At 36.8% G+C, this 16,168-nt stretch overlaps 1 protein-coding gene across 4 annotated transcripts in view; it reads left to right on the forward strand.

Annotated features, from left to right (window-relative positions):
• The window catches only part of DIAPH2 (diaphanous related formin 2), an 815,896-nt gene that overhangs the window by 347,612 nt on the left and 452,116 nt on the right, over window positions 1–16,168 (forward strand). For all 4 annotated transcript variants that reach the window (XM_070502007.1, XM_070502006.1, XM_070502008.1 and 1 more), the window contains 2 exons: window positions 4,286–4,387; window positions 6,802–6,896. In XM_070502007.1, the coding sequence (XP_070358108.1) occupies window positions 4,286–4,387; window positions 6,802–6,896 (197 nt within the window). The remainder of the gene's footprint in view (window positions 1–4,285; window positions 4,388–6,801; window positions 6,897–16,168) is intronic.

The raw sequence follows: 16,168 nt of genomic DNA on the forward strand, positions 1-16,168 counted from the left end.
TAAACTGTACTATTATAGATAATGAAAATTACAAATTTTTTATCTCTTTTGGAGATAATTCCATAATTAATAGTTTAAATATGTCATGTTTTTAAGAGATATGAGTAGACGTTTAAGTCATGTACCATAGTATGTGCATGCTAGGCTAACACATAGTAGGTCTTCAACAAACATTTGCTGGATGAATGAATGAATGAATGAATGAATGAATAGCATTGAGGTTGACTTTAGGAATCAATCTTTCTTACTAATTTTGAAATAAATTAGTTATAAAAATTTTACTATGATTTATGGTTATTTATCACTATGTAAATCATTCACTGTTACCCATTTATAATATCTTAATGTTTGCTACATTTTACAGACGTCTTCTCACATGTTCTGTGTATCCACTGGGATAGCAGGAATTAATCGGGGATTCCTGAACATTGCCTAAATTAGATTGAGGAAAGAATATGGCCATGTTTACTTTATTTATGCTGATGAGCATCCCTCAGTTGTAAAGGAATAAATTTATAGTACAATTGCATGTAAAAATCCATGTATTAAAGGAAATATAAGAATACTCAGTGGGCATTTTATCTTAGATAATTAGTATCTCGATGTTAACATATCTTTAATAATAATACAAATGCCTATATTATTACATTGTTATCTTCCTACAGACAGTATTTTATAATGTTTTGTTATTATTTGCTTGGTTAGCAGTGCCAGTTTGAGCACTCAAATTAATTTAATCCATCGGACTGAAACCCAGTGGCTATATGGTTTTTCATTTGCACAGGGAGAGATCACATTTGACTGGAGGCCTCATTATGAACCTGAGGACCATAGAGCCACTGGTGACAAAATCAATTCTTGAAGTTTAAAAATCTCTTCGGTCCCATCAAAGTAATTTCAAATAATTATAGAAACACTATAATTTAAATTTTAAATTAATTTAATTTTTTTGTTGTTATAAGCACATTTAACGTGAGATCTACCCTCTTCACAAATTTTAAAGTGCACAATACAGTATTGTTAACTATAGGCACAATGTTGTATAGCAAATCTCTAGAACTTACTCATCTCGTATAACTGAAACTTTATACACGTTGAAAAGCAACTCTCCATTTCCCCTCCCCTTAACCCCTGGCAACTGTGCTTTGTTTCTATGAATTTGACATTTTAAATGCTTCATATGAGTGGAATCATGCAGTATTTGTCCTTCTGTGGCTTGCTTTTTTCACTTAGCCTAATGTCCTTCAGGTTCATCCATATTGTTGCATATGGCAGGATTTCCTTCTTTTTTTAGGGCTGAATAATAGTCCATTGTATGTATATACCACATTTTCTTTATTCCTTCATTCTTTGATGGACATCTAGATTGTTTCCATATCTTGGCTGTTGCAAATAATGCTGCAGGAAATGTAAGGATTCAGACATATCCTTGAGATTCTGATTTCAGTTCTTTTGGATATATACCCAGAAGTGGGATTGCTGAATCATATAATAGTTCTATTTTTAATTTTTTGAGAATCCTCCAAATTGTTTTCCCTAATGGCTGTATCAATTTACCGTCCTCCCAACACTATACAAGGATTCTCTTTTCTCCATATGCTTGCCGACACTTATCTTTATCTTTTTGGTAATAGCCATTCTATTAAGTATGAGGTGGTATCTCGTTGTTTTGATTTGCATTTCCCTGATGATTAGTGATGTTGAGCATATTTTCATGGACATGTTGGCCATGTATACATTTCACTGGAGAAATCTCTATTCAAGTTTTAATCACGTTATGGAATTTCCCATTTATTAATCAAGTTATAGAATATTTAAATTTTGTAAGCATTAGAAACATATATTGAGTAAAAGCATATTATAACAAGTGGCATTTTGTAGTCATGATTGAAAGCAGGGAATTTTTAATATATGAAACCTTTAATACTATCTGGATAAGTTTCATATTGCCTCTTCAAGTTCTCTATTTAGCTAAGCTTGTGGTTGTGATCATTAAAGACACGAAAGCCAAAGGCAATAATAGCCCCTGGTCAATATCTACTGATCATGGCAAGAACATGATTGTTTCTGAAAACCTATCTAGTTAAGGAGCTATTTTAAACTAGCTTTCCTCTAGTGATTCTCAAAACAACAGTGCCCACTCATGGAATTCTTACCATTTCTTGAACCCAGGATAAAGCCAAGTTACATAATACAAGGAAATATGTTAAGATTCAAAAAACAAAACTGTGAACTCTAGATATTTAAAACATCTAATCTTAATTTTAAACCACTTGTTCATTTGAAAATGGGAAAGTTTGAAATATATTTTAATGAAAAAAATAAAAAATATGAAGCCATACAAAATGAGCATTATGTATGCCTGGGTTAGTCAAGAGTCTGTTAGTTTGCAGAAAAATCTTAGTATATCCTTCATACTGCAGCATTTTCATTCTATTTGTGCTTGATCAACTAGCCTCCATTAGTGGAGTTTTAGGCATATTGAGCAGTTTTCTTGACTATTTCTTTGACTAGGTTAAAATGTCTGAATGATTCTAGAAGTAATTTCAACACGATTCAGCTAATTTTTTTTAAAATTGACAAAGGGAATGACTCGAACTTTCATTTCTTTGTATAGAGTTGTCTTAAGCTGAGTGGCTGGAAAATTAGAATAAGTTAAAATGCTGATTATTGCATAGGAAAGACACTTTGAGGAACATTTGTGATGATTTTAAAAGAAATATATTAAAAGTCACTTTCCTACCAGTAGTAGCAATAACTCTATTATGTTGCATAAACATGGCAAAGTACTTGTCATCTCCTGTAAGATCATGGTTTTCAAGTGTAATTATTATCTAGTCTTCTTAGACTCTGCATCACTTTAGATTGGTCATACCAATAAAGCTGAGAACTAACTGTTAAGGCTGTAGTTATTCGGGTAATTTATTTTATCTGTTATTTTTGTACTAAGTCCATTTGATTTCCCTATATTTTGCACCATTAAAACAAAGGAGGTCTTAATGGACTTGCAACATTCTGATGCACTCTAGAACATGTCTAGAACGTTTTACAGGTGCTAACATCTGTGAACACATAGCTCACCAAAAGCATACTGAGGTTGCGTGTTGCTTTTCCTCTAAAGAAAATCAGTTACTTATTTGTGATCTCCTTGACAAAGACCAGATAAATTAAAATAATAAAAATAATTATTGCCTCAAAATGAAATTATGTTTTTGAAAGTCATAAAGAATCAGCATGACTATGGCCATATGATTGATTCAGTGATGAATTTTAGCAGTGTGAGTTTGGGGGGTAAGAGCATACGACTCTACTGGATTGAAAAAAAAATGTTGGCTTTACTTTTCTCATATTTTTTCATCGTCCCATTACCTACAATCCGATTTTATATTAGAAGAAGTAAACTGCCACACATGAGTCCAGTGGTAGCTGGAGAATTTCTGTATAGGAGAGGTTTAGGGATTTGCCATAAAGCTTCATTTTCGCAGCAGACAGCCACATTGTAGTTTACTTTGGTTTTGGGGATGGCGTATTTGGGGGAGAGCTGATGAAGGTTATGGGGGGCTAAAGCCACTCCTTGGCACTGCCACGCCTCACAGTTTCAGGTCATTGTAACTGTTCTGAACTGGAGAGTCACCTTCTGAATACAGCAAAAATAAATCTTTTGTTCTAAGAAAGCAAATAGTACTAAAAAAATGCTGAGAGAGACAAAGCTAACTTACTTCGAAGACCATGTCTTTGAGGTTGGTTAATTATAATGTATGCAAATGGGTGCTACTGTCGTGCAACTTGCAAATGGTTCCTATCTGTTCTTCAAAGGGTCTCAGCAGGAATTGTTATATGACAACCTGTTTAGCAGTTAGTTACTTTAAAGCAATTTCGCTGAAAGATATGCCTAAATGTTAGCATATTTTAGGATAAATGCATGTCTGCCTTTTTCCTCAGTTGGGCCAAATTAGGGAGATTTTCCTATGTATTTAATTCCAGTGCTGCTGTAGGTCCCTGGTAAAGGAGTAATTAATGTGGCACATTAGGGTAAGAAGCAAGCAATTGATTTTCGATTCTATTTGGCTTATCTTTTCTGCTTAAGTGCTGATATTTAATTTGTAGGGAAACCTCTAAACAGGTCTATATTTTTATGTTTATCCTCTTCCTTCAACTAATGAAATAAACACATTTATTGATTTTGGCATGAGCTTTTTTAATGTAGTTAATATGCCTTACGAATGTTATTCTGTGTATTTGGAGTCATCCCTTTATTGTTTATGGATCAACATTTTTCTTTCAGTTCAAAAGAAAACAGAAGCTTCGGAAGAAAAGAAGACCATACCCACAAAAAAGAAAGTGAAAGAATTGAGAGTTTTGGATCCCAAAACGGCCCAGAATCTGTGTATGTGACATCTGACGTGTAAGGGGTGGTGGCCACAGTGTCAGTGAGGGGTTGTGGAATGTATTTGAACAAAGTCGTAACTTCTTTGAACTGGTATATTTAGTGTCTAAAATTCTGTGTAAACATGATGTGGGTGCCTCTTTATCATTCGGCCAGAATGGAGAGCATTAGCCTTGGTCAGGCCAGGTGAAACTTACGAATAATAAATTTTTGAAAATACTAATAATTAAGCATTGTTAGAGGACACAGTGAGACATAAGGCAGAGTTGAAAAGAATGTTACTTTGTTTTCCTTCTGCCTAGGCCTGAGAGGGATGGTTTTCGACTATTAACTAGTCACATTGGGCAAATCCTTTTACTGCTATTCCTTTATATTTGAAGGAATTGTGATGTGACCTAGTTAAATTAACCAATGCACTTTAAAACTGGTTAGTAAGCCTTAAAGCCTTTAACAAACCAGCCAGCCCTTAAATATGCTTTTGCTAAGGCAGCTGGACAGTTAAACCCATCTTCATTTAAGTCGGCTTTAAGTTTTATTTTGACGTGTTCTCTCCTCTGTATTGAATTCAGCATTTTTTTTTTTTTTGGTCTCCACGCTAGGCTGTGTTTATATTCTGAGGATACTAAAACACTATGCATGAGAAATTTCAACACATCAAGCATTTCTAATTATGCAAAGAAATGCCATGGGAGTTTACTTTGTTAAGGAATGAGCTATAGGGAATCAGATTAAAATAAACAACTCATCATTCTCATGTTGGTAGGAATGTTGCTGTCAGAAAAACAGGTTCTCAGGGCCGGCCTGGTGGCGTAGTGGTTAAGATTGCACACTCCAATTCGCCGGCCCAGGGTTCGCAGGTTCAGATCCCAGGTGCAGACCTACGCATTGCTCATCAAGCCATGCTGTGGTGGCATCCTACATACAAAAAAATACAGGGAGATTGCCATAGATGTTAGCTCAGCAAGAATCTTCTGCAAGCAAAAAAAAAAAAGGAAGATTGGCAACAGATATTAGCTTAGGGCCAATCTTCCTCACAAAAAAACCAAAAAAAAAAAGAAAAGAAAAAGAAAGAGGAGCCAGTCCAGTGGTGCAGCGGTTGAGTTCACACTTTCTCCCTCAGTGGCCCAGGGTTCATCAGTTCGAATCTCAGGTACAGAACTATGCAACGGTTGGCAAGCCATGCTGGGCAGGCATCCCACATATAAAGTACAGGAAGATGGGCACGGATGTTACATCAGGGCCAATCTTCCTCAGCAAAAAGAGGAGGATTGGCCGCAGATATTAGCTCAGGGCTAATCTTCCTCAAAAAAAAAATTTAAATAAAGAGAAAGGCAAAAAGAAAAACAGGCTCCTAATAGCTGTTGTGAATGTGTACATTGCTTACCTGACAGTACATTTTCTTTATAAAGTGGATGTGCAGTACTTTTTTTTAAAAACACAGTATGATCTTAATTGCTTGCTGCTATTTGTCAACATTATTTATTTAGATTATGGACGTCTCATTTGGTGTTTACATCTAAGTAAGTAATCATTTGCCTAGACAGTGAGGATTTATTTTCCTTAGATAGCAGTACAGTTGTATAGACCTTTTCATGAAAAAAAAAATCTTAGACATGCGTTCATGTTCTGGTGATAAGAACACACAAATGTTCTTTGAGAAGTGTGTTTAGTGGGGGTTCAAGTGGCATGTATTGTTGAAAAATACTTTCTGAGTAAGCTTTTCTAGGTATAATTTGTTGAATTATTTCTGTATGACGTATATCCAATTAATAAAAAGTTGACAAGGAAAATTGTGATTCAACACAAAAAATACTGTATAATATATAAATATGTGTATATATATAATACATATAAAATAGTACATCACATGAATGTCTGCAGGCATGCAGAGAACCTTTCTGACTGAGACACTTTAATTTTTTCTTATGTGGGAGAACAGCGAAGTAGATAGATAGCACTTTTTTGTATTTGGTTACTTTGTTGTCATTCCTGAGAAGTACTGTGTTGGATGTGTTGACAATTTCCACAGTAAATTCTACGTTGAATTAAAAGGCCAACTTGAAATAAAATCTCTAACTTTTCATGGGTCATTTTGTACCCACTCAATCTAAAATGCATATGCATGTAGTCATCATTGCTATTAGTAGGAGTTTTATTTTGTATATAAATATGCATGAGCTATAAACATTTGAGCCTGAGATAATAGGCCATTTTTGCCTAGATGAGTAGTGTAGTCAATCAAATGGAAACTACTTTTGTTTGTTCATAACTCTGTAAATTAATATTAGTGATCGAAATTTCGTATTTTGAGTCTATGAAATGGGAAACCAGTATGTATTAGGACCTGAGAAATTTGATGTTGTCCTATCTTTAATAAAATCAATTTTTATTAATAAAATCAATTTTTATTTTAGCTATCTTCCTAGGATCATATCGTATGCCATATGAAGATATAAAAAACATTATTCTGGAGGTTAATGAAGACATGCTGAGTGAGGCCTTAATTCAGGTAACCTTTCATATTTTCCCTCTAGTATTCATTTCACAGGTATTTCTAGATTGCTGTCTTCTCAATGGAGTTGTGAGAAAATGTTCTCCTCTATCTGAATAATAGAATCAGAGGTATCTAGCTGTGTTGATAGTAAGAGGACTCAACACAGAAGACCTAGGTTCCAGGTTTGCTTCTGCCATTTATTAGATTTGCGTCCTTTTAAATTTCAGTTTATGCGTATGTAGACATATTTCTTGTCATTCTCTGTACATAAAGTTGCATGTCTTTCATCATCACAATGTCTCTGTTAAGTAGGCGGTGTTATTACCATTTTATGGATGTCAAAGCAGAGAGGCCAAGAGGCTAAATAGCTGGGCATTGTGCCAAGCACTTTATATATTTTATCTCACTGAATCTTCTAACACTCCTATGAGATAAATACTATTATCCCCATTTTATGGATAAAGAAACTGAGGTTTAGAAAGATTGCCCAATGTCACATCACTGGTAAGTAGCAGATTAGCAGAGCTGGGATTCAGAACAAGGTCTATCATAACTGTAAAGCCATTGCTCTTTCTATTCTCTTATTCTGCTTCCTCTAGGCAAACTATTTCAGCCTCCTAAACATCTGTCTCCTCATCTGAGATGACAGGGTCACTGTGAGGATGAAACCAAATAAAGTGCTTTGTACAATAAAGCACTATACAAGGTCTAACATATTATTAGAATTCCTGGTATGTCCAGCCCTGTCCGGTCTAATTTCTTGAAGGAAGAACTAAAGATTTTTTTCATGGAAGGATGTAGTCATTGTAGTTTTTGTGTGTGTTTGTTTTTGAGCCATGCAGTTTGTTTTGATTTTAAGAAGACTGAGTAGTTTATGCTGAAGTAATTTTGCCATATCTCCCTCTGACTGTCTCTAAAACTCAGAGAACCAGGGTTTGTCACTTAAACAGGCTATGTCTGTATGGAAGTTCCTCCTTTTTTTTTTCCTGAGTAAGATTCGCCCTGGGCTAAACATCTAGTGCCAACCTTCCTCTTTTTTTGTTTGAGGAAGATTAGCCCTGAGCTAACATCTGTGCCAGTCTTTCTCTATTTTGTATGTGAGTCACCACCACAGGATGGCTGATGAGTGGTATGGATCCACGTCTGGGATCCGAACCCTTGAACCTAGGCTGCTGAAATGGAGCATGATGAACTTAACCACTCTGCCACAGGGCCAGCCCCATGGAACTTCCTGCATTTTCTAGTGTAGGCTTGCATTACAGTTTACCTCATGTATATGTTTTAAATATAGATATATTTATTTTCTATAGGACTAAGGTTTAATGAGTTCATATAGGTTCTTTATTATCATGACACACCTGTATTAATCTCAGTAAGAGTTACACTTGGATAAGGAATCCCCTTGTGGGAAAGTCAAAAAAAATGTTTTTCTCTGTGCAACTATCAAGTCCAGAGTTCTCTTGAGCTGAAATGGAGAGCTGATCATATTTGTCCTGCCCATCTTAGTCCCATGATATTTTTACAGAATAGTCAGTGTAGGGGAGGAAGAAATATTCCTCTACCCTTCTATGTTCTTTTGGGTGGTCTTAGAATTAAATTGACATGAGACAGAATAACAGGAGGAAATCAAACAAGTATTAATAACATGTGTACATGGGAGAAACCTAGGAAAACTGAGTGTCACCAAAATGGCCAAAGCCACCGCCATAAATATATCTTCAGCTGAAGACAAAAGAGGATGTTATGGGGAGTGGTTTGGGACTTCAAAGGGGAGGGAGGCAATTCACATGGAGATGGAAAAGCAAATATTTGGTAAACAAATGTTTGTCATGCCTTACAGAGACAATGGGACATGGGGAGGACTTTGATCAAATGGGACTTGCTGGGTTCCTCCCTGTCTCCCACACCTAGTTCATATTATGCTAGAGTGATCTGTGGTGATAGCTCCTGCCTGGAACAGGCCTTCTATCTTAAAGTCTTTTAGGCAGTTAGGGGGGAGGTCACAATTTCTTCCTGAGTCTTTTGTTCTTAAAAATAATCAAGCCAAGGGCACCCATTTGGGGGTGGCAAATTCTGCTCCCCTGCGTCAGAATGAGCAAGGCATGAAGCCTAACTGTGATTTAGTCCTTCCTCCTTTTTTCAATTACACAGTTTAATTTTAAAGTACAATTAGGCAAACAAACTTCTGACTCCTACTCAATAATTGAAGCTTTTTAGTCTTTTCTGTATAATCAAATTATAGTGAAATAGAACCATATTTTGAAGAGTTAATCGATGTAGCCATTTATTTTACCCATTAAAATTGTGTGGCTTTTCCTTCACATGACTTGATAAATAAAAAGAATACAAATATGCAGAATGCTATCGTGGTATTTATTTGCCAGTAACGTTAAAACCATGTATTATTTTTTAAGTCGTGTTTTCAACTTTTTAGAGAATGTGAGAAATGGGAAAAGACTCTCACTTATGAATGTTCCTCTAATATGCAATAAGCTTTTAAAATGTCTATATAAAAATGTATTACCTGGGATTTTTTTTTCTCTTTCACTTTATTTAGTAGCATAAACAATATATATATGTTTCTGTCTTTAAATTGGGTGAGCACTGTCCATTTGGGAAGAATGAATCACTTACAATGTGGAGATGGCAGTAACTTATGTTTAAATTCTTGAATTTGCTGGTTTAATCTTGTCCACTATATAGTCAAAACCACTGCTGGTGAAATCACATTATTATGCTATATCTTGGATTGTATTCTGGGAAGGTGAGTGAAGGAGAATCACAAAGAGTACATCCTGCCAGGCTCCTTTTGTGCATCTTGTACCCGATGCTTCCATGCGTTCCCTGTTTGCTGTGGATGGCTTGACTGGGGCCTGTCTCATCTCTTCCTCTTTCTAGACCTCCTCTTCCTTTTCTAAGCCTTTATCTCTTTCTCTTTTTCACATATCTCTGTGTTTTACCCCTTGCATCCTTTCCCCCACCAATTTTGTGCCTTCGTTTTGTTGAAAGCAGACTACTGAGGACTTTTTTTCAAGCCAGCTTGGTTTCCTTCTCAATGCCAGATAGTCTAAAATTTCTTCTCATTCCTTACCCTGCTCAGTCAAAACCCATTTTCTTAGTTCTGCTTGTTGGAGCAAACAATTTACCATATAATTTAATAGTATGCATGATTGGACTTGTGTTGCTTAGGTACAAGGGACAAATGGTGAGTAACTCACCTGAGTTATAAAGATAGTATTGCATTCATCCAGACAAATCAAATGTCTGAGCATCTTCTGGTAAGGAAGAAGAATCCCGGCTTGAAACAATTGGTTGATCTTCCAGCACCCAAAGGAGAGTGCCTCTCTCAGCAAGAGAACAGACTAGAATCACCACCAGTGCCTCTTTCTCCCTCCCATCCCAGAAACGTTTGCCAGTGATGCAAAAGTAACATCAGTTTGCCATTCATAGGAGCCGTTTACCATTTATGTCTAATTACCATGTAGCACATGGATAATGCATAACATTAAATATGTATCATCAGATTAACTTTGTTGTAAGTTCCATTTGATTACAGTGCTAGACTCCGTCAGTGCATAATCATAGTTTGTTGCTCATGTGGCATGGTTGTCTTCCTCATAACAACAAAAACAACAAAAAACAATTAAGGGCACATTGCTTCCCAGAGACTTCAATTAACACCAGTATTATCTCTCCAAGTATGGGTCAATAGGCTCTTCCATGCCAGACAATGAATAGATTTTAGTTATTTGTCAGGATAAATATCTTACTAAAAAAAACAAAAAAAAATCCAAACTTTTATTTAATCAGGAAGATTAAGACCAAATTTTAAGGTTATTAATAAAAATATTGTCTCCTTTATTTCAAAATATCTAAATTTAAGGTAGAAACTGAGTTCTCTTTGCGGAAGAAGTTGAAATGTCCTAAAATACTTACAGGAACACAGAGAAACATTTTAAAAGTACACCAGATCCTGAGATTGTTGAGGAGCTTTTAATATATGCAATTATGAGTTAGTTCCAAATAATGTGCGCTAAATTTAGGTGACTCTTGGAGTCATTATTTCAGCTTTGAAAGCCTGCTTCAGTGTAGTTAAATTTGATCCATTGAGAGAACCATCCAAGACTAATAAGTGTTGTTAGGATATCAGTGGTAAAATTGAAATATTTGCAGACACACTTACATATAGAACATTGATGAAGAAGTGAAACTGTTAGTTTCAAAAAAGGGATTCAGCGCTAAGGGAAAAATAAAAGTGTGTTCTGTTTTAGAACATTAGTGCATGCATATGATTCTTAAATGCTGAGTAAATTGATGTTGGTAGGGGGTTTATGGTCGTATTTACAAAGCATATGCAGAAAAAAGATGATTAACGTAGAAGACAGTATAATATTACTACAGAATAATTTGCAAAGATATGTATAAAGTAGAGGTTGATAACCAGGTGTTCAAAGCCCCTTTTGGGGACCCATCGAAAGAATTCAGGGGCTCCTGAAGTTCGATGTGAAAAATACTGCATCTTTATTTTCTTTAACTTCTAACTAATGTTTAGTATTTCATTTGGTTAACAGTGTAGGCAACAGACCAAAGTAGTATTAATAGTACCTCTAACTTTGTCACTAATAGAAATAATAAATATTTTCATATCACATTAAATTTGTGGCAGACATCTTGAAATATTGTTTACAGTCATTGCTACTGCAAAATTACACTAGTTATTAAAGCTGCCACTAGATCTTATTTTTTAATGCTTTAATCAAGAAGCACATCTGTCATTATATCACAATTTATTTTTGTAAATATGTTGATAACTATTTCAATATAATTGGTTTCTTTTGTATTCGTATATATTTTACTTTATTCTGAGAAGAGATCCGTAGCTGGCGATAAAGGGTTTATGGCACATATAAAAAGGCTAGAAACTAGTACAGAAAAGTTTCCCAATCAAGATGGCAGTCATAAGTTGTTCCCAACTTAAGTCCCCCTCACAGCTATCCATAGAATAGATGCCATTATGAAAATCCCAGACCCAAGGGTGAGGCTAAAGCACCCTTTTAGACCACAGAGACCAAGAAGGACCAAATTTAGAAGGGTAAGAGGAGGAGGTACATTCTGACCACATTGCCCCTCCTCAGGCTGGCACAGTGCCACACCAAGAGGCAACCCCTGGGCCTATAGTTTCTACAGTGAGAAGAGAGAACCCTAGATGGACATCCAGCTCCCCCAGCATTGTGGGATGCTTCCCGCAAGGCCCACTTGGGTCTTACCTCTTGGAGATCACTTGGGAAATCGGTGGGCCTTGACTACTGGGGATCAGATAGAGATGGAGAAGGGGGATGGGACTTACAGCAACCAGCACTCAGATCTTGGTAGACCACCTTCTTGCTTATAAGCAGTGGCTGAGCAGAGATCCCAGAGCAAAACTGGTGGCCCCATCTAGCCAGGGAGTTCAGCTGGCAGTTCTGCCTGATTTGGGTTCCCCGTCAATGGGCTGTACCAGCCATGGAACCTGTTCTGCCCCCTTGCCTGGGCAGGGAAGCAAATTTGCAGTCCTGGAACTGTTGGGTATAGCCTCCAGTCTCATCTGTCCAGGAAGCCTGGGCAGAGAACCTGGGCAGCTGTGGAGCCCATCCTACAGCCTTGCGTGGGCAGGGAGCCAAGCAAGCAGCCCTGCCCAACTGTTGAGCATGCTCTCTGGCCTCACATAACCAGGGAGCCTGAATAGTGACCCTGGGAAGCCTTGGAGCCCAACCTACACCAACAGTGAGCCACAGAGTCCAGACTATAGCCCCGCCCAGCAACAGAGTACAGCCTATGACCCTACCTGATTGCTGAACACAGCCTGAGGCCTCACCCAGGCAGGGAGCCCAGCCAGGTACCCCACCCAATCATGGAGCATAGCCTGCATCTGATGAGGGAGCCTGGATAGCAACCATGCCTGACCGTAGAGTACCGTCACTAGCCCCAACCAACTATGGGATACAGTTGGAGGCTCCTCTCAACTAGAGAGCCTGGTCGAAGAGTGGAGCTCAGCCAGCGGCCTACCTGATCATAAAGCCCAGCCTGTAGCCTTTCCTAACATCAGGGCAGAGCCTGTAGCCTCGCTTGATTACAGAACACTGCCTGCAGCCCCAGCTGAAGATGGTCCAGCCAGCAGCACCATCCACTCAAGTTGCACAGCCTGAGACCCCAGCTGACCAGGAGCAATTGCAGAGCCCAGCCAATAGCCCTGCCCAATTGCAGAGTCCAACAAGTAGCACCATCCTGCCAGGGCACACAGTCTGCAACCTTCCCTGACCAGAGGTGATTGCAGAAATCAGCTAGTGGCCCTACCTGATTGCGGAGCACAGCCAGCAGCCTAGCCTCATCAGGGAGTCCACCCATGGCCCTGCTTGAATGCAGAGCCCAGCCAGCACAGCCACTCAACAAAGGACCCCAACAGCAGCACTCCCTCTGACCTCAGACAACCAGCAATGGCCTTGCCAAACTAGAGACCCCAATAGCAAGTCCCATCTGCCCACAGACACTACCAGCTTACCTGCCTAGTACCCCAAGGTGAGCTGCCAAGTGAAGGTCTTTCCCTGCTGAAGCTAACATGTAAAGTCTAGAAGAGGAGAACACTTACTCAGTTGCGCAGATGCTAATGCAATCAAGAATCACAAAGAATCAGGTAAAAATGACACCACCAAAAGAAAATTAATAAAGCTCCAATAACTGACCCTAAAGAAATGGAGATCTATGAACTTTCTGAAAGAGAATTCATAATAATCCTCTTAAAGAAGTTCAGTGAGGGCTATCCCTAGTGGCCTTGTGGTTAAGGTTGGTGCACTCCACTTTGGCAGCCTGAGTTCAGTTCCCAGGTGCAGACCTATACCACTCATCTGTCACTGGCCATGCTGTGGCAGCAGCTCACACACAAAAAGAGGAAGATTGGAAACAGATGTTGGCTTAGAATCTTCCTCAGCAAAAAAAAAAAAAAAAAAAAAAAAGGAGAAGTTCAATGAACTATAGGAACACACAGAAAGAAAATTAAACAAAATTGGGAAAACAATGCATGAACAAAATGAGAAGTTCAACAAAGAAATTGTAACCCTCAAAAGAAGCCAAACAGAAATCCTAGAACTAAAGAATACAGTGATCAAAGAATTCAATAGAGAGATTCAACGTCACACTCAATTGAGCAGAAGAAAGAATGAGTGAACTGGAAGGTAGGTCATTTGAAATTAGCCAGTCACAGAAGTAAAAAGAAAAAAGAATGAAAAAGTGGAGAAAGTCTATAGAACCATGAGAGGATTTTTCAAGAGAAACATTGCAGACAAGGAGATTGTGAGCTGATATATTCAAAACACTGAAAGAAAAAATACTGTCAACCATGACTTCGTTACCTGGCAAAGCTGTCCTTCAGAAATGAAGAAAAAATAAAAATTTTCTCAAACTAACAAAAGCTGAGAGTTCATCAGTGCTAGACCTGCTGCACAGGAAATGCTAAAGGGTGTTTTTTAAGATGAAATGAAAAGATGCTAATTTAAATTATAAAAACATATGAATGTGTAAAACTCACTGCTAATGGTAAATCCATAGTCAAAAACATATTCTCTAATATTGTAACGGTGGTGTGTAATTCACTTACAACTCTCATTTAAAAAACAAATGTATTGAAAATAATCATAACTACAATAATCTGTTATTAGATACACAGTATAAAAGGAAGATGTAAATTGTATCATCAATAATCTAAAATGTGAGGGGAAGGAAAAGTAAAATTTTAAAGTTTTTGTATGCTATCAAAGTTAAGTTGTTATCAGCTTAAAATAAGATGCTACAGATATTTTTTATGTAAGCCTCATGGTAACCACAAAGGAAAAACCTATAGTAGATGCATGAAAGATTATGATAAAAGAGTCAAGGCATACTGCTACAAAAGGTATTCAAATCACAAAGGATGAGAGCAATAGAGAAAGGAACAAAGGATATAGAAAACAGTCAGGAAACAGTTAACAAAAGACAATAGCAAGTCCATACCTATCAATAATTACTTTAAAGGTAAATGGATTAAATTCTCCAATCAAAAGACATAGAATGCCTGAATGGATAGGAAAACAACATCCACCTGTATGCTGTCTATAAGAGACTGACTTTAGCTTTAAGGACATACATAGATTGAGAGTGAAGGGTTGGAAAAAGATTTTCAAGCAAGTAGTAACGAAAAGAAAGCAGAAGCTGTTATATGAGACAAAATAGACTACGCAAAAAGATGCTCAAAACGGACAAAGAAGGTCATTATATAATGGTAAAGAGGTCAATTCATCAAGAAGATAGAACAATTGTAAATATTTATGTACCTAACATTGGAACACTTAAATATATAAAGTAAATACAAATAGAACTAAAAGGAGAAATAGAGAGTAATAAAATAATAGTTGGGGGCTCTAATTTCATGCTTTCAACAATGGATAGATCATCCAAACAGAAAATCAATAAGAAAACAGTGGATCTGAATGACACTATAGAGCAAATGGACCTAACAGACATATACAGAACATTCCATCCAACAGCAGCAGAATACACATTCTTCTCACGTGCACATGGACCATCCTGCAGGATAAATCATATGATAGGTAACAAAAAAGTCTTAGCATATTTAAGAAGATTGAAATCATATGAAGTTTCTTTTCTGACCACAATGGTATAGAACTAGAAATCAATACAGGAGGAAAGATGGAAAATGCACAAATACATGGAAATTAAACAACACACTTCTGAACAACTAATGGATCAAAGAAGGAAAAAAGGGAAATATAAAAAATATCTTGAGACAAATGAAAAAAACATACCAAAGCTTATAGGATGGAATAAAAGCACTTCTAACAGAAATTTATAGGGATGAACACATATATCAAGAAAAAAAGAAAAATCTCAAATAAACAACCTAACTTTACACCTCAAAGTGTAACGAATAAAAACATAAAGAATAAAACATAAGCCAAAAGTTGGTAGAAGCAAGGAAATATAGAGCATAAATAAATGAAATATAAAACACAAAAACAATAGAAAAGATTAACAAAACTAAGATTTGGTTCTTTGAAAAGATAAACTTCACAAACCTTTAGCTAGATTAACCAAAGGAAAAAAGAGAAGACTCACATACATAAAATTATAAATGAAAGAGGAGATATTACAACTGATGCTACAAAAATACAAAGGATCATGAGAGACTACTGTGAACAGTTATACACCAAGTAACTGGACAACCTAGAAGAAATGGATAAATTCCTAGTAACATACAA

Source organism: Equus asinus, chromosome X, assembly GCF_041296235.1.
Source record: "Equus asinus isolate D_3611 breed Donkey chromosome X, EquAss-T2T_v2, whole genome shotgun sequence".
Lineage (NCBI taxonomy): Eukaryota > Metazoa > Chordata > Mammalia > Perissodactyla > Equidae > Equus > Equus asinus.